The sequence below is a fragment of the Cervus elaphus genome, chromosome 28 (assembly GCF_910594005.1).
Source record: "Cervus elaphus chromosome 28, mCerEla1.1, whole genome shotgun sequence".
NCBI classification, from domain to species: Eukaryota; Metazoa; Chordata; class Mammalia; order Artiodactyla; family Cervidae; genus Cervus; species Cervus elaphus.
This window is the reverse complement of record NC_057842.1, coordinates 16,738,772-16,758,329: the sequence shown is the minus strand read 5'-3', so window position 1 is coordinate 16,758,329 and position 19,558 is coordinate 16,738,772. Positions and strand designations below refer to the sequence as shown.

Sequence of the window (19,558 nt, the reverse complement as noted above, 5' to 3'; positions counted from 1 at the left end):
CCATCAGTGGGGGCGACAGGGAGCAGGGGGGAAACAATCAAGGAGGCTACTGCAATAACTTTTTTAAAAGAAGGGTGGATTCTACATTTTCTGATTATATTTCCCCACTGCTCATTTATTACTAAAAACTTGCTTTTGCTCCCAACAATCAACTTAAAGGCATTCATTCACTGGAGGCTCACCAACGCCCTTTTCTCTGTCCTTTTCTTCTCTGACCTTCTACGACACTTCACAGTTAATAAAAGGAAGTTAATAAAAACTTCCTTCTCGGTACTTCTTCCCTTGGCATCTGAGACATCTCAGCATCTCCAATCCATCCCTGTCTTGGCTGCTCACTGTCCAGCTCTTTCATTGATTTCTCTTCCGCCTCCCAAGCTCCAGTCTTCGGCCTCGTTTTTTTCCATAAGCATTATCTCTTGGGCATGCCACGCCTACCCACCAACACTTGGAATATTGTCTGCCTCTGTGAAAACAATGCCTTCAACTCTCTCCCTGGTTACAATTTAAAACTATCTGCTGGGCCTCTCCACCAGGGTATTTCCCCACATTCATCTAAAGCAGAGAGTGACATCTTTTCAGAAAACATATACACACAAAGCTCTGTCTCCTCAGTCCTGCCACTCCCAGCCCCGGGCGCTTTCCTCTGGCACACCCTTCCCTTCTCTCATCTGCGAAGTAACTGCCACAAAATGCCAAATATATCAGCAGAGGTGGAATGCTCATGAATGGACATCTGTATAGTTCTGCACGTAAAATGTAACAGAACCAGGCAGAGGGTCACACACAAGAAGCACTACTTACCAACCACACTGAACTTTCTAAACAAATAAGAAATCAAAATTCAGCCTCTGCACTTTTAATATTACACTTTTCCTTCTGCCACTTCTGAAACTTCCTTCCTTCTGCCCTGCCCACCCCATTCATTCACGTTTCACATACAGCAAATATTCCGTGTTAGTCACTCAGTTGTGTCCAACTCTTTGAGACCCCATGGACTGTAGCCTGTCAGGCTCCTCTGTCCATGGAATTCTCCATGCAAGAATACTGGAGTGGGTTACCATTTCCTTCTCCAGGAGATCTTCCAAAGCCAGAGATCGAACCCAGGTCTCCAACGCAATAAATAATAAATTAGCAGGGGGAAATGTTACTAGGAAAACAAGGAGTCCCAACATTGTAAAGTCTTCTTAAGGCATAAGGGATCAAACAGCAACCCCGCCCAAATTCTTACAGGATCTGATTTCTGCTTCCACCACAAGCCCAGTGACTCATTCTGTGTCAGAAGAAGAGCAGAACGTGTTTAACTTGGAGTTTAAAGAATCAGTCTGTTCACTTTCAACTTCACTCCATCACTGATTCATAATCAAATGCCAAGACATGTTGCTCCACTGCATTAAATTAACACCAAGGTTTAGGGCTGGCGGCCGCTTGAAAGGCAAACAGGGAAATCTGGGCGGGGCCTCCAGCTGCCTTGAATCATCACAGACTTGCGAAGGCTTGCCTCTCACTCTCAGGCTTTCCAGTACTTGGCTGGTAACAATCCATGAGAATCATTTTAACTGAAGTGCAGTTGTTCTCATTTTAGCACAGCTGAAACTCACTTGTGGTGGTTGCTCAAAATAAAGTTTAGATTCCCAGACATTACCCATGTCTTGAGAGGATGACCATGAATCTGCATTTTGAATAAGTATGACTCACATTTTGAGAATCACAGCAATAGAATTTCTAAAACTAGCCTGGCCCCCAACCCACGCAGAACCATTAGTCCATAAAGAGCAACTCCACCTTCAGCTGAAATAGGAAACTAGCGCCAAGATGCAGGTAAGCATTTTTCACCTCCTCAGTTAGCCATATTTTGTTTGTATCAGATAAAGCAACATCTGCAAATATATCCTAAATCACACACAGTTCCCCATGTCAGGAGAGTTTCCTAGAGTATAATGGAAGAAGCACTGGATTATAAATTTGGGGGTCTGTGATCTGCTTCCAGTTTCTGCCACCAACAGGCATTTCACCTTGGGCAAGTCACTACACACCACCCCTCAATCTCCTCAGCCATGAACTAGGCGATTAACTTGGCTCATCTCCCCCAAATTCTACGAAGCTCAGACTAAATCAGGAGGAGAGCTGGCACTGCAGCTTGCAACTTAGATCCAGATTAGATTTCATGAGATCCAACTCTGAACTACCACAAGCAAACGAGAAAAAATGCTTTTCACAGAAGACCGATACCACATTGCGTCAATATTCCAAAGCGGAGCAACCAAAAAATATTTCATGTTCTTCCAGGTGGTGGAAAACCTTCAAATTCAGAACCAACAGAACCATCAGAACCAACTTCACATTCAGGCAGTATATACCATTTACTGTGTTAATCCAGGAAAATTATTCTCTCTCAGCCTCAGTCTCATCTCTAAAATGAAGATAATCGTGCCTTCCTCCTAGGGTTATTGAAGTTAAGATTGTACATTAATCTCCACACTATAAGGAAAGTCAGTACTTAATATGTTACATCCCTTCCCACCCCCTCCTGCTGCTGCTAAGTCGCTTCAGTCGTGTCCAACTCTGTGCGACCCCATAGACGGGAGCCGACCAGGCTCCCCCGTCCCTGGGATTCTCCGGGCAAGAACACTGGAGTGGGCTGCCATTTCCTTCTCCGTGTGAGTGTCTTTTATACAGTTCCCAGTTCAAGATCATCCCAACCTGTGACCAAGAATTGCCTCTGACATGATTGCTGCCATCATCTTCCAATAACAGTAGGTACCAGCTCCTTGAATAGGTCTTCTGTGTTTATAAGTGCTCTAAACATGTTACCTCATTTCATCCTCACAATAACTGGGTAATTGTACAAAGCGGAAACCACTGCTCTTCAGATGATAAAACCGAGGCCCAGTGAGAAGGGACAGCCCACAGACACACAGTCACCGATGGGAGGGCATCAGGTAGCCTGGCTGCAGAGCTCAAGCTCATTGTGAGCACACTCTGGTCCTCTCTCCTCAGGCCCCACCTATCCATACACATTACACACAATACCAAAGACATGTGAATGAAGAACCCACACCCTTTAAAAATAATTCTCATGTCGCTACAAGTTCACACTGAGCTCTGCTGGCACACTGCCTGTGAAAACCTTCCCGAGGAGACCTGCCCACATAGCACACTAATTCATCTATGCTCATGAAAACCGTGGCACTGATTTTTATCGACAAGCCATGAAATGTATGTTCTGGAGCTTTGTTTGCACCAGAAAGCCATCCAAACCGAATTGAATGATTTTTTGAGTTCTTCAACTATCATCTCAAATTTTAAAATATTGATCTCGCATCCCAGTGGATCAGGACAGAAAACAAAAAGAGCTCACAGTTGATGGGAAAAGACAAAGAAGAATGTTTCATCCTTAAAAAATAGGAGATAAACATCCCATTAACTCTCCAAGATTTTAGGGCAAGAAGAAAAGGCAAGTTATTAAAGGATACAGACATACACAGAGTCCACCTCACCAGAACCTTTCCGTGGGAAGATGAAAGCAGGCTCGGTGTCATAATTAAATAAGCAGGGCCTCCAGGCCAGGAGATGCCCTCCTGAGCACTCAAGTTAACAGTCAAGATTTTCTGTTTAGTAGGGTTTTTTTTTTTTTCTTTTCTCTTTTTTGGGGGGAAGAGGGACAGAAAAGAAATTTTATTAATTTATTTTTATTTTATATTGAAGTATCATTGATAAACAATGTTGTGTTAGTTTCAGGTGTATAGCAAAGTGATTGGTTACACATATACAGGTATCTATTCTTTTTCAAATTTTTTTCCCATTTAGGTTATTGCAGAATATTGAGCAGAGTTCCCTGTGCTATCAAAAAGTCTACAGACAATAAATGCTGGAGACGGTGTGGAGAAAACAGAGCTCTCCTACACTGCTGATGGGAATGTAAACTGGAGCAGCCACTAATGGAAAACAGTATGGAGACTTCTTAGGTTTTTTTTTTTTTAATCTTTTATCAGGGGTATGTGAAACCAGTGATAATTCATTAGTGGAGGAAAAGGGTATATTCTTCATTATTTGAGGTAAATCTCATTCAGGAAAAACAATGAAAGTTTACAAATGAACATGTCAAACTGTAAAAAGAGAATGGGAAATAAAACAAATTATGGTTTTAAGGACATCAAAAATAATTCAATTACTTCACATGCTTTAAGAGTTGGTTCTTATTTATGACCTGTGAATTCAAATGTTCTTAACATTTTTTTTCTTGATTTGGTGTGGAACTCCCAGGCAACAACACAATAAAGGAAGAGGTGAAGGCCAGGAGGTAAGAAATAAGGGGACCAACTCACTCTCCAACCAACAGATAGTCTGATTTGATTTCAAATCTCCATAGCTGCTCCATCTTCTCTCCTCTGGTAACTACTTCCCACTGAATTTTATCAATCATATTTACTCAACTAATTGTTTTATACTATTCACCACAGAAATGATGATAATGATGGTGGTGATGATGATGGTGGTGGTTCTAGTAACAAGTACACCTCCATGTCTGTACTCTTAGAGAGAACTCCTCAAAGTTTATTAGAAACACATTTTTCTCAAGGGCTATTGTTCATCAAAAAATAAATACATAAACATAATTGACCCCCTATAAATATAGAATTGATATATTGATATTTACAAATGAATAAACTAACTGTAATGTAGTCCATGCTACTGGCCTCAAGGATGGAAATGTAAACAAAATTCTCCCCATATATACCAAACAAATAAATGAGTTTTTCCTTGAGAACAAGCCATACTTTTCTGATTTTATTAAGGTCTGTGCTGTGCTTAGTCACTCAGTTGTGTCCGACTCTTTGTGACCCGAAGGACTGTAGCCAGCCAGGCTCCTCTGTCCATGGTATTCTCCAGGCAAGAATACTGGAGTGGGTTGCCATGTCCTCCTCCTCCAGGGGATGTTTCCAACCCAGGGATCAAACCCGAGTCTCTACATCTCCCGCATGGGCAGGCGGGTTCTTTACCACTAGCGCCACCTGGGAAGCCCATTAAGGTATATGCTGCAATTCAAATGCATTCTGGTTATGGTGAAACACTGCCCTACCCAAGGAATTTCTAAGAACAGCCCAGCTGCTACAAACAGCCACTCAGAAATAGTTCCCTCCTTACCCACCTCTGCTAGAAGGTGAAAGTGAAAGTGTTAGTCACTCGGTTGTGTCCAGCTCTTTGGGACCCCAGGGGGACTTCAGTCCCCCAGGCTCCACTGCCCGTGGGATTCTCCAGACAAGAATGCTGGAGAGGGTAGCCATTCCCTTCTCCAGGGGATCTTTCCGACTCAGGGATCAAACCTGGGTCTCCCACATTTTAGGCAGATTCTTTACCATCTGAGCCACCAGGGAAGCTGTCTTTTCTTGGCAGTAACCTCTTGGAGGCCCCCATGAGAAAATGATGAAATAATCAGACCTAAAATGTATTTAATTGCTTGTGTTTAGATGGCAAGAAATAAAATGAATCCTAGGAAGATCCAGGCCCCATATTAATTTTAAAAAGTCCTTCTTGATCTACATATTGTTACAAATGGAGAAATCAGATAAAGCAAAGGATGTGAAGACAGAGAGGGAGAAATGTCTTGATACTTAAGTCCTAACCTTACAGGAAGCATCTGTTCTGAGAGCAATGACTCACAACCCCTGATAACAAAGTTAACATTTTCCTTTGAAACAGGGAGCATGCTTGCAATGGTATTTTCAATGAAACAGCCCCTGAAAGTAGTGCATTTTCTCTCTTTCTTTTTCAAAGATCCATTAAGCTCCCAGGATAGTGCTGCCCGCCCCTCTTTAGCCTTGTGTTGTCTGCTGTGACTTGGTATTTCAGTATTTCCTTCAGCCATTATCCTAAGGCCAAGATTTCATCCATTTTCAGAATAAATAGTTCAATAATGAAAGTAGAGGTTGGCCCCCATGTAAATAGTAAATGATGCTTCCGGCATCTTCTTCTTCAATAGTATTTCTACTCACAATATGCACAGCTGTTGTTTATTGAGTGTCTAACAGGTACTAGATACTGATTTTAACTTTACACTATCCCCATTTTACACATGAGGACACTGAGGCTCAGAGCACATAAGTAACCGGCCTAGTACTAAGTAACAGCTAGTACTAAGACTCAGTCTCGGACCTTAAGCACTAACATTTCTTCTCCAAGGACAAGGCCTCCCACTTTCCTGTCTTTCCTATAGAAAACACAAAGTGGCCTGGCCCCTGCACGCGTCACCTCTTCCAGCTACAAATTTACCTGCCCAGTCAGTCAACTTCCCAGTGCAGAAAGAATCTCAAATGAAAATAAACTGTGATTTTATCTTATTTCATGATGGTATTAATTTCTCTATGCTGGTAAAGGGTAAACATGTATATAATGAGCTACTGTGGAATCTCATCCACCCTTCATTCTGTGCCCTTAAATTATTCTCTTAAAAGATAACTCTCAACATTATAGGAATTTATGCCTCAGTTTCTGGCTTACGACTAAACCTGTAATCATGCTTCTAGTTAACAGTGCTTATAGGTGGGTGGTAGGATTACAGGTGATTTTGGTTTATTTTCTTTACTTACAGTGTTTTCCAGGTTATCAGCACTGAGTATATACTACTCTTTCAATTAGAAAAAATTAAGTGTTGGTTTCATTGTGAAAAAAAAGAGTTTATATATTTAACTCTTTACCCCTCAAAACTGTTTTGCCCTTAGTATTGAAAAAGAAGATATTCATTGACCCAATTTAATCCTGGGCCTAGTTAGAACCCAGATTTAAAATAAGAGATGTGGGTTCTTTTACAAATGGCTTCCACTTTTACATTATTTTTCCTTTTTTCTTGTCACTTAAAAAACTAAAACATATTTTATAAAACTAGATTTTAACTACAGTTCTTCTTTTACTTCCCATGGGTCTACTTAGTAAAATCCTCTGCAACCAATAAAGACAGATGGTTACACATAGTTTATATAAACCGTATGCAAATATGGTCTTGTGTCAGACTTTTAACTATGCCCATTCCCTCTTCTGGGCACACATTGTCCTACACTCCCAGACTCCTGTGAAGCTCAGCGTGGTCATGAGAGGAGGGGTGATATGAGCCATGTCCAGGCATGGCCCACAAGAACCTCCCACAGGAAGAAACGCACGTTCTTGCCCTGCAGACTTGGAAGCCACGTACTGATGAGGACAGAGCCACAAAGAGGAAGGAACCTGGGCCTCAGAACCTCCCCCTAGAAGAGCATCCCAGGAACATCACTTTGGACTCCACATGAGTAAAAAACAAAAGTGTATTGTTTAAGCCACTGAAAATGTGGGGCTTCTTCATGACCCTACCTAGCACATGGCTTTATTCAGTCAGTTCAGTTCAGTCGCTCAGTCGTGTCCAACTCTTTACGACCCCATGAATCGCAGCACGCCAGGCCTCCCTGTCCATCACAAACTCCCGGAGTTTACTCAGACTCATGCCCATCGAGTCGGTGATGCCATCCAGCCAGCTCATCCTCTGTAGTCCCCTTCTCCTCCTGCCCCCAATCCCTCCCAGCATCAGGGTCTTTTCCAACGAGTCAACTCTTCACATGAGGTGGCCAAAGTATTGGAGTTCCAGCCTCAGCATCAGTCCTTCCAATGAACACCCAGGACTGATCTCCTTTAGGATGGACTGGTTGGACCTCCTTGCAGTCCAAGGGACTCACAAGAGTCTTCTCCAACATCACAGTTCAAAAGCATCAATTCTTCGGCGCTCAGCTTTCCTCACAGTCCAACTCTCACACCCACACATGACCACTGAAAAAACCACAGCCATGACCAGACGGACCTTTGTTGGCAAAGTAATGTCTCTGCTTTTTAATATGCTCTCTAGCTTGGTCATAACTTTCCTTCCAAGGAGTAAGTGTTTTTTAATTTCATGGCTGCAGTCACCATCTGCAGTGATTTTGGAGCTCAAAAAAATAAAGCCTGACACTGTTTCCACTGTCCCCCCATCTATTTCCCATGAGGTGATGGGACCAGATGCCATGATCTTAGTTTTCTGAATGTTAAGCTTTAAGCCAACTTTTTCACTCTCCTCTTTCACTTTCATCAAGAGGCTTTTTTTAGTTCCTCTTCACTTTCTGCCATAAGGGTGGTGTCATCTGCATATCTGAGGTTATTGATATTTCTTGCACACTCCAATTATTAATGCGGAGGTAGAGATGTGAGATTTGGACCATAAAGAATGCTGAATGCCAAAGAATTGATGTTTTTGAACTGTGGTGCTGGAGAAGACTCTTGAGAGTCCCTTTGACAGCAAGGAGATCAAACCAGTCAATCCTAAAGGAAATCAACCCTGATACTCATTGGAAGGACTGCTGCTGAAGCTGAAGCTCCAATACTTTGGCCACCTGATGTGAAGAGCCAACTCAATGGAAAAGACCCTGATGCTCGGAAAGATTGAAGGCAGGAGGAGAAGGGGATGACAGAGGATGAGATGGTTGGATGGCATCAACAACTCAATGGGACATGAGTTTGAACTCTGTGAGATAGTGAAGGGCAGACAGTGTGCTGCAGTCCATGGGGTCGCAAAGAGTCAGACATCACCGAGCAACTGAACAATTATTACCGCAGAAGGGTGAGACTCTGCTGTGTATCTTACCTTTTTCAAAGATTCCTTCTGCTTCCAGGACAGAGACCGAGTGGTTCGCTACCTTCTTCATCACTTCCGCTTTCACGGTGACCTGTGAGGGGCTGTGTTCCAGAAGCTCCACCCCAATGGTCACATTTCCTCCTGGCCTGATGATCCCAGGGACTGTCACCAGAAACCTGGGCCTAAAGAGTTCCCAACAAGAAGAGAAAAATGAAGTTTCTTATCCTTACATCTTCATTCTTTTGAGATTCTCAAATTTCATAGATGGTGAGACAGATTCCCTATACAATGTCAACTGTAACTGCTTCAATTAATGTGGCCCCACTGCCCCACTTAGCAACTGCATTGAAAGGCTGTTGAAAAAATAATCATTCCCCTAAATCAATTTTTGTCCTGTTTTACTGAGATAAAACTGACATACAGCATTGTAAAAATTTAAGGTGTACAGATAACGATTTGACTTACCCACATTATAAGATGATTATCACAATAAATTTAGAGAACATTCATCATCTCACATAGTAATGAAATTAAAGAAACAGAAAAAATACTTATTTTTTCCTTGTGATCAGAACTCTAAGGATTTACTCTCTTCATAACGTTCATTTATAACATACAGCAGTGTTAGTTATATTTATCATGTTGTACATTCCCATAAATCAATTTTAATGCAGTAATGCATTCACTGCTAGAGGATGGCCTGTGTTAGTATTTCCATTTTATAAACCACAAATAGCACAGGATAGCTTACACTAAGACATGCATAAGTTATTGGCAAAGTACAAGCCTCTAAACTTCTTTATAGAAGACATCATCCCAGGGTAATTTTTTTTTTCTTGGCTTAAACACACAGGCGCGCGCGCACACGCACGCGCGCACACACACACACACAGACACACATATATACACACATGAATTTTGCTTGTTTCTTATTCAAACCTTTATGTTTGGGCATCTACCCAAGAAAACATCATCTAATCAACATCACTGATTAAAATATGCCATCTGAAATTAAACTATCTGTCGGCGGTGACATTTCCAGGTGGAGCAGAGCACAAAAAGTTGCTAAAAGAGCACTTTCTCTGCCCAGACCAGGGATTAGGACTCCAGCGCAAAACCCTCTGAGGGGGAAGGAAGTGCATTCCATTACTTAAGCGTCTCACTGGTTATCTTCCTACGAAGTCTGCACCTGAACCCATACTTAACCACCTCGGCCACACCTTATCATTGCTAAAGTTGAGACATCTTGTTTAGAAAAAAATATGCATTCATGTCTTTAAAAGAAGGCACATTACTGGGGGGGAGTGGGGGAGGGTGCAAAAAGTCGAAACAAACTCAGAGGGAGCGTGGACTAAAAATAAAAAGTCTTCAGAAAGCAGTTCTGGCCGGAGACGCTTAAACAACCTCGTGGATGGAGAAAGTTAACTGTCCCCGGGAGGACCGAGCTGAAGCAATGCAGGCTCAAATCTCCAGGCCGAGGTCCGGCTGGGGACCCCCGCTCCCCGCCCGCCCCGCGCGCCCCGCGCTCCTACCCGGGGACGGCGGCCAGCGCCGCGCTCCACACGCAGAAGAGGCGGGCGGCGGTCACGAGCCTGGGGCCCCGCATCTCGGCGCTGTCTGCGCGGCGGCCGCGGGCTCCCGAGGAAATACGCGGGCTCGCGCGGGGTGTGGCCTCCCACCGCCTCCCGGCTTCGCCCAGACTCCCGGCTCAGCAGTGAGCGCTGGGCGCGCCCGCCGGCCGAGCGAGGGCTCCAAACCCAGCTGGGGCGCGGCGGCTCCACCCCTCCCGCCGCATCACCGCGGCGCTCGGCGGCGCCCCGGCCGACACCGCAGACCCGGGCGGGAGTTGGGAGGCGCGCGGCCCGCCCGACCTGGCGCGGACGCCCCGCTCCGCCCCCCGGCCACCCGGCTCCGCGGGCTGTTTACACGAGCGCTCCGCCGGCGATGCCCGGGGGTCGTAAACAGGCCCCTCCTTGTGCAGAGAAAAATGCACGGCCGCTCTGGGAGGTGGGAAAAAATCAGTCATTGTCCTCCAGACTGTGAGTCAGAATCTCAGAGAAAACGGCAAACACACACCAAACAGGAGGGTATTTGCTGGTAGCCGTTGAATGTGTATGAATCAATAAGCCCGGGAGAAAACTTTTTTTTCCCCCTTGAAACAAAATGCCATGTATATTGTTCGCTTCTCCAGGAAAATGTGGGTTTCTCGGTTTAAAAAATAAAATAAAATAAATGGGAAGAAAATTCTGGCACGTGTGAGAGTGAGGCGCTGCTCCTTGAAACCCTAAGAAGCAACTGTGTGGGGAGATGCTTCATACTCTGGGCTGCCGCTGAACACTTCGGCTACAGAAGGTATTCATTAGCACCGTGAAGCTTGGAGCAATTTGTTTAAACACAGGGTTGGGGCGGCTCTCCTGTCCCCAAGGAAGGCCAGTGGCCCAGGGTGGCCCGCAGTTCCTGAACCCCAGCTCCTGGGTCCTGGCTTGGCTGCAACTCCTTCCCCGACTCCTTGGCACTCTCACCATCTTCAGATGACTCAGGTTTCACCATGACTACACCATAAAAGCGGGGAACTGCCAGGAACCGTTGGAAAACGGGCACATTCAGTCCCTGACAACTTCAGGTTTCTAATTCACGGAGAAAAGTTTCAGATGGTGACCGTTTAATACCGGGCAAAATGCAAAAGGAAAAGAGGTCATCAGGAGGTTGTCTCTTCACAAATCTATGTGCTAAATAAGGGGGAAAGTAGCACCTAGACAAACTGTGGTTTGGGAGTCCAGGAACTTGCTTTCCTCCCTTTCCTGTTCCACCCTTTTTCACCCTGCTGAGCGGCTTGCAGAGCCCTGTGTCCTCACGGCTCCTACACGCTCCTATCTTTAGTGGCTGACATCCTGTGCAGGCAAGGCTTGGGTGAAGTGAGAAGGGTTGGGTGGATCACTGGGTACACACTCTGGTCTCCTCACCTCTGTGGTACAGGGTTGAGTGAGGGCTCTGTCCCAGCCTACATCAGTGCTTCCCAAGCTCTAATGTGTATGAAAATCACAGTAAAATGCAAATCCTGATTCAGCAGGTCTGGGACTGAAATTCTACTTCGTTTCAGCATACTGTGGGCTACAGAGGGTCTACCGGTAGACTCTGTGATGAGAAAAGGAAATCGGGAAACTGGAGAAAATTCTTTCCAAGCTTCACTTCAGAAGATGGATCAATCAATTCAGGTTCATTCTAGAGGCAGGCAGATATAAGAAGGACTCCAAAATATTAGTTGATAATGTTGCATCCCCAGAAGATGTCTAGAAAAGTTTAGAACCACCTTGCTGTTTTATAAAATGAAGTCTGTGCATATTTTAAATTGATGTTAGCTCCCTGCTCATGCCTTCCTTCTTACAATACACACAAGAAGCTTAACCATGCAGAAATTTGGCCATGTGGATTTGCAGAAATGAGGCACAGACTGGGCTTCCCAGGTGGCGCTAGTGGTAAAGAACCCATCTACCAATACAGGAGACATAAGAGACACAGGTTCAATCCCTGGATTGGGGAGATACCCTGGAGGAGGGCACAGCAACCCATTCCAGTATCCTTGCCTGGAGAATCCCACGAACAGAGGAACCTGGAGGGCTACAGTCTATCGGGTCACAAAGAGTCAGACAGGACTAAAGCAACTTAGCACGCACACACACATACATTATATATATATGCACTGAAAAAAGATTTGAAGGATATTCATCAAAATGTTACCAAAAAAAAAAAAAATGTTATCCATATCCAGGCAATTACCTGGACCTGCCAAACTGTCTACATATAAATATATATATATAAAACTTTAAAAAATAAAACATTAAAAATGATATCGTTTTAGTAAGTAGTCTTTAAGGGAGCATCTTAGAAACTCTTTGGAATAAAATTCATGAATCTTGATACAAAAAACACTAAGTATATTTCTCCCATGAAAACTGAATGGCCTTTGGCATAAGAACCTCACACTGTTTCCATGTCCCCCCTGACATGTCTTTAGCATGTGGTTCATTGAGAAAAGCAGAATCAATAGGAGACAAATCCTACGCAATTATGGGAGTTTGTGGAGCAGTTGTTGATTCTGCATCTAGGATTGAGTGAAGTCACTCTAAGTCAGCCAGGGGAAAAAAGCTACATGTGAACCACAACAAGGAAACATGAGGGTGAACTGGAACGCATGTGTCTATTAACACCTCCAACTCTGATGTCATGGGTAACCTGCAGAAGAAGCCAGCTAAATATGTACTTGGCCCAGAATTCAGAAGAGCTCAAGGCAGAGACCCCCTGAGAAGCGGAGGACCTTGGGCCCCACTGCCGCCCCACACCCGCCAAGTCAGCTAGCACGGCAGTAACAGTCTGGGCCTGTGGCCAAGGCCAGCGCCCTGCACAGACCTTCAGAGTGAAAACTATGACTTCTGCTTCAAGCTGGCTTCCAAATTCACATAAAGTGTCTCTTGTGGCCAACACCAACTCATAACCATACAGGGAGGGGAATTCTGAGTTTAGCTTCATCTTAGATAATCTGGCACAGTACGAAGCTACCAAAGTCCATGCCTCATCCAATTGGCTTCTGAATATACCCATTTTAACCATACTTAACTTCAACAAGAGACAGAAAATTCATGCTTTCCCCCAACATGATGCAACTATCCCTCACAGAACCAAAAATGACCCTTTCTCCAAAAGAGTATATAAAGTCCTTCAACTGTTTTTGGACATTATCAGTGCCTTTTCTAGCTGAATCACATTCTCCCTTTGAGAGCCTATAACTTTAAACCTAAGGTTTAAGATTAACTGCTATTAATATATATTAGATGGTAGAAAATTCAGAAGGGGAAGAAAAATATTAGTTTATATATACAATATTAATTAATATTATATTAAAAGCAATATTTATATAATACATATATAATATATAGATTAATATATTAATGTGATAATATTAATTAACATTAATGTAATAATACAGTGATGGTATATTAATATATACTATATTATTGATTTATATATTGATACAATAGTAATATTTATTTTATATACTATATTACTATATTAACAATATGTTATAATAATATATTATTATAAATGCTAATGATAATAAAAATATTCTATATATTATATTTATATTATAATTTTGCATTGTCAGTCGCTAAGTACTGTCAGGCTCTTTGCAACCCCATGGACTGCAGCCCACCAGGTTCCTCTGTCCATGGAGTTTCCCAGGCAAGAACATTGGAGTGGGTTGCTATTTCCTTTTCCAGGGGATCTTCCTGACACGGGAATTGAACCCTCATCTCCTGCTTGGCAGGCAGATTCTTTACCACTAAGCCACCTGGTAATTTTAATAAATAATAATATATATATTATATATATATAAATATAAGATATATAAATATTGGTTATTATTATATATTAACCAATATTTTTCCTTCCCCCTCTCATTTCTCTACCATCTAATGTGGTAGCAGTTAATCTCATATACATAATACATACATACATATATATGAAATCGAAAGTGGCTCAGTTGTGTCCGACTCTTTGTGATCCCATGCACTGAACAGTCCATGGAATTCCCCAGGCCAGAATACTGAAATGGGTAGCCTTTCCCTTCTCCAGGGGATCTTCCTAACCCAGGGATCCAACCCAAGGTCTCCCGCACTGCAGGCGGATTCTTTACCAGCTGAACCACAAGAAAAATATGTATATATATATACTTTGATATATATAAGAATATATACATGTATATCAAAACAAGAAAGAACTGCAAGTAGCTATTACAGTCTTTATTTCTGCTACTCGTCACAAGCTTGTATTTATAACTAACTTCTTCTTCTACCTATACCTCTGCTCTCAGTAATCACCTAGGCTGGCTTTGCTCTCTGCATGGTGGAGTGACCTAGATCTTCACTCCTGAAGGGTCTGAAGCATTATCAGTCCTCTGCATATTACATTGTTGTTTTCTATTGATTTTTAGCCACAGGACCTGGGGAGCCTGAGAGATGCCCCAGTATATCTTCTGCAGATATACTGGAGTATATATTCTGGAGTATTCCAGAAATACTCCTTACTTCCACTGTGTAGTGGCAACTCCTCGACAATCAAGAGCATTCAGTCCCTCCATCCAGTGAAGCAACCGCTTCTGTGGCCACTGTTTTACTGGCATGAGGAGCCCCAAGTGGCCAGGGTCAGCTGCCGGTCTAACCAAACTGCTACAGTGTCACCTAGTGGGAACATGCCTCTCTTGGGAACTCAGAACTCTAAACTGGCAGAGTCTGATGTGGAAATAAGAAGCAAAACTTTCAGCAGTGGTCACTATGGGTAATAGAGGAGTCGCTCTCATTTCCACCCTCTGTTCTCACACCAGTGAGGCTGGTTTCGAGAGAAACATTGAAACATTAGTTACTGATTCACAGAATAGTCTGCATCCTCAAGTCTGTTGTTGATTTTTACAGGTTCAAATTGTATAAAATTTAAGAAATATTATGTATGAAATGAATGTTTACTTACATTTATCATCTATTTGAGAACTATTTAGATAGACTCCTACACAGAACACCAGAATCTTTCCAACTCAAAGCAGAAGAGGAAATTCTTATGCACTGGAAGACAAGAAATGATATGGAAATTAATTAGGAATAATAATCATGAGGCTTGTTCTTAACTTTCTTAATGAGATTTCAAGATTTAAAATTAGAATTTTGTGTCCCACCAAATTATCAAACAAGAGAAAGAATGAAAACATTTTCAGAAATGGAATGGCTTAGGAGCTTTGCTTCAACAAACTCTTTTTAGGAAGTTACTTTAGAAGGACATATTTAGCAAACCAATGATAGAAGCCAAGAAAAAAGAAGACATGAGATTCAGGGAACAGTATATATAACCCCAGAGAGCAAAAATGAGAGAAGTTCCAACAGTAAGAAGAATTCCAGGAATAAGGCCTCAAGGGTAAAAGGGACCTGAATAGAATAGATAAATGTGATGGGAAACTGGGGGAGAATTTTGAGGCTATGGTAATGTAAAATTGGGTAACGGTGGGAAGGAAATTCAGAAACTCTAGGAAAAAGAAAAAAAAATAGATAAAAAAGGAAATATAACCATAATTCGTTAGTTGGGTCTGTAGTAAACAAGAATTATATAAAGTTATGTATGGTTTACTTATCTATAGCTTAGAATCAGTCCTGTGAAAGGGGAAGTATTAAACTCTGTCCTGCTTTTCCTACATGAACTGTATCACTGGTAACCAAATGGGAGACACGGGAAAATTTCTCATTTCAGAAGTTTTCCAGCCAGTAAAATGTAAAATGTATGTTAGAATTAGCACCACATCACAACCCTTGGTGAATTAGTAGATCTAGACCAGTGCTATACAATAGCATCTTCAATGAGGATGAAAATGTTCCATATCCACCTCAGTACTGTAGCCACGAGCAGCGTGAGGCTCCTGAGCACTGGTCACGTGGTTGGCATACCCAAGACACTGAGATTTTTATTTTATTTCATTTGCATTAATTTAAATTTAAAGAGCAAGCAACATGTGACTACTGTATTGGATCATGTGGGCCTAAACAATAATGATAAAGGGCTGCTATAGGAAATATCCAGATACCCTATCTCCCTATAGAAGAACCCAGAACCACCTAAATGGTCTTGTCAAAAGACTGAACCTGAATCTGATTCCCAATTTGCAAAGAAATATAGGGGAACATATTAAATACCTCAGGGTTGTTGTTATTTAGTCACCAAGTCCTGTCTGGCTCTCTGTGACCCCATAGGCTGCAGCAGGCCAGGCTTCCCTGTCCTTCACTATTTCCCAGAGTTTGCTCAGAATCATGTCCATTGAGTCAGTGTTTTCCAATGAGTCGGCTCTTCACCTCAGGTGGCGAAAGTACTGGAGCTTCAGCTTCAGCGTTAGTCCTTCCAATGAATATTCAGGGTTGATTTCCTTTACTAGATTAACTAGTTTGATCTCCTTGTTGTCCAAGAGGCTCTCAAGAGTCTTCTCCAACACCACAGTTTGAAAGCATCAGTTCTTTGACACTCACCTTTCTTCATGGGTCAACTCTCTCACTTCCATACATGACTACTAGAAAAACCATAGCTTTGACTAGACAGACCTTCGTTGGCAAAGTGATGTCCCTGTTTTCTAATATGCTGTCTAGGTTTGTCATAGCTTTCCTTTAAAGGAGCAAGTGTCTTTTAATTTCAAGTCTGCAGTCACTGTCCACAGTGATTTTGGAGCCCAAGAAAAGAAAATCTGTCACTGCTTCCAATTTTTCCCCTTCTATTCTCCATGAAGTGATGGAGCTGGATGCCATGATCCTAGTTTTTTGAATGCTAAGTTTTAAGCCAGCTCTTTCACTCTCTTCTTTCACCCTCTTCAAGAGGCTTTTTAGTTCCTCTTCACTTTCTGCTATTAGAGTGTTATCATCTGCATATTTGAGGTTGTTGATATTTCTCCTGGCAATCTTGATTCCACCTTGTGATTCATCCAGCCGGGGATTTCACATGATGTACTCTGCATATAAGTTAAATAAGCAGAGTGACAGTACACAGCCTTGATGTACTCCTTTCCCAATTTTGAACTGTCCTTTGTTCCATGTTCAGTTCCGTTGTTTCTTGACTTGCATACAGGTTTCTTGGGAGACAGGTAAGGTGATAATCCCATCTCTTTAAGAATTTTCCACAGTTTGCTGTGATCCACACAGTCAAAGTCTTTAGCATAGTCAATAAAGCAGATGTTTTTTTCTGGAATTCTCTTTCTATGATCCAACAGATATTGGGAATTTGATCTCTTGTTCCTCTGCCTTTTCTAAATCCAACTTGAGCATTTGGAAGTTCTCAGTTCATGTACTACTGAAGCCATTTAACTTGAAGTATTTTGAGCAAAACCTTGCTAGCATGTGAAATGAGCGCAACTGCATGGTAGTTTGAACGTCTTTTGGCATTGCTTTTCTTAAGGACTGAAATGAAAAATGGCCTTTTCCAGTCCTGTGCCCACTGCCAAGTTTTCCAAAATTGCTGACATATTGAGTGCAACACTTTAACAGCATCATCTTTTAGGATTTTAAATAGCTCAGTTGGAATTCCATCACCGCCACTAGCTTTGTTCACGGTAATGCTTCCTAAGGCCCACTTGACTTCACATTCCAAGATATCTGGCTCTAGGTGAGTGACCACACCACTGTGGTTATCCAGGTCATTAAGACATTTTTTGTATAGTTCTTATGTGTAGTCTTGCCATCTCTTCTTAATCTCTTCTGCTTCTGTTAGGTCCTTACCTTTTCTGTCCTTTATTGTACCTGTCTTTGCATGAAATGTTCCCTTGCTATCTCCAATTTTCTTGAAGAGATCTCTAGTCTTTCCCATTCTATTGCTTTCCTCTATTTCTTTGTATCATTCACTTAAGAAGGCTTTCTTATCTCTCCTTGCTCTTCTCTGGAACCCTGCATTCAGTTGGGTGCGTCTTTCCCTTTCTTCCTTGTCTTTGGCTTCTCTTCTTTCCTCAGCTGTCTGTAAAGCCTCCTCAGACAACCACTTCACCTTCTTACTTTTCTTTTTATTTGGGGTGGCTTTGGTCACAAGGCTGTGATCCATGAAGAGGAAAATACCTCAGGGATGTATTAGCAAAATCTAGGCTGTGGGATGTTTTATCAAACAATCAAATTTCTTCAACAAATAAATTGTAAGGAAAAAATAAATATAACTGAAAGAAACTAAAGGTTTAAAGAGACTTAAAAAACAACAATTAATGACAATGTACAAACATAATTTGACTCCAGATCCAAACAGAACATTGGTAAAATAATTGTTCCATTTTGAACAGTTGAAATTTTGCATAGTGACTAGGTAATTGATGATATTACAGAACTGTTATTAATTCTTCAGGCTGGAAATACAGTCTTAAGTAGAGTTCCAGAAAAACATCTACTTCTGCTTTATTGAGTACGCCAAAGCCTTTGACTGTGTGGACCACAACAAACTAAAAAATTCTTAAAGAGATGGGAATACCAGACCACCTTAGCTGCCTCCTGAGAAATCTGTATGCAGGTCAAGAGACAATAGTTAGAACCGGACACGGAACAACAGATGGTTCCAAACTGGGCGAAGAGTACGTCAAGGCTGTATATTGTCACCTTGCTTATTTAACTTATATGCAGAGTACATCATGAGAAACGCTGGGCTGAATGAAGCACAAGCTGGAATCAAGATTGCCAGGAGAAATATCAATAACCTCAGATATGCAGATACACCACCCTAATGGCAGAAAGCGAAGAACAACTAAAGAGCCACTTGATAAAAGTGAAAGAGAAGACTGAAAACGTTGGCTTAAAACTCAACATTCAAAAAACTAAGATCATGGCATCCAGTCCCATCACTTCATGGCAAATAGATGGGGAAACAATGGTAACAGTGAGAGACTTTATTTTGGGGGGCTCCAAAATCCCTGCAGATGGTGACTGCAGCCATGCAATTAAAAGATGCCTGCTCCTTGAAAGAAAAGCTATGACCAACCTAGAGAGCATATTAAAAAGCACAGACATTACTTTGCCAACAAAGGTCCATCTAGTCAAAGCTATGGTTTTTCCAGTAGCCATGTATGGATGTGAGAGTTTGGACTATAAAGAAAGCTGAGCACTGAAGAATTGATGCTTTTGAACTGTGGTGTTAGAGAAAACTCTTGAGAGTCCCTTGGACTGCAAGGAGATCAAACCAGTCAATGGTTAAGGAAATCAGTCCTGAATGTTCACTGGAAGAACTGATGCTGAAGCTGAAACTCCAACACTTATGCCACCAGATGTGAAGAACTGACTAACTTGAAATGACCCTGACGCTGGGAAAGATTAAAGGCAGGAGGAGAAGGGGCCAACAGAGGATGAGATGGTTGGATGGCATCACCGACTTGATGGGCATTAG

The 19,558-nt window shown here is 42.3% G+C and overlaps 1 protein-coding gene and 1 long non-coding RNA gene across 2 annotated transcripts in view; both read right to left on the bottom strand.

Annotated features, from left to right (window-relative positions):
- Window positions 1-10,389, bottom strand: part of CD109 (CD109 molecule) — a 136,389-nt gene extending 126,000 nt beyond the window's left edge. The window contains exons 1-2 of the mRNA XM_043890530.1: window positions 10,162-10,389; window positions 8,639-8,811 (exon numbers count right to left, since the gene is read on the bottom strand). Coding sequence (XP_043746465.1) covers window positions 8,639-8,811; window positions 10,162-10,235 — 247 coding nt within the window. The 5' untranslated portion in view covers window positions 10,236-10,389. The remainder of the gene's footprint in view (window positions 1-8,638; window positions 8,812-10,161) is intronic.
- A 4,761-nt stretch (window positions 10,390-15,150) lies between these two features.
- LOC122685602 overlaps window positions 15,151-19,558 on the bottom strand; it is a 37,748-nt gene continuing 33,340 nt past the window's right edge. The window contains exon 5 of the long non-coding RNA XR_006338460.1: window positions 15,151-15,243. This is a non-coding gene — a long non-coding RNA (uncharacterized LOC122685602). The remainder of the gene's footprint in view (window positions 15,244-19,558) is intronic.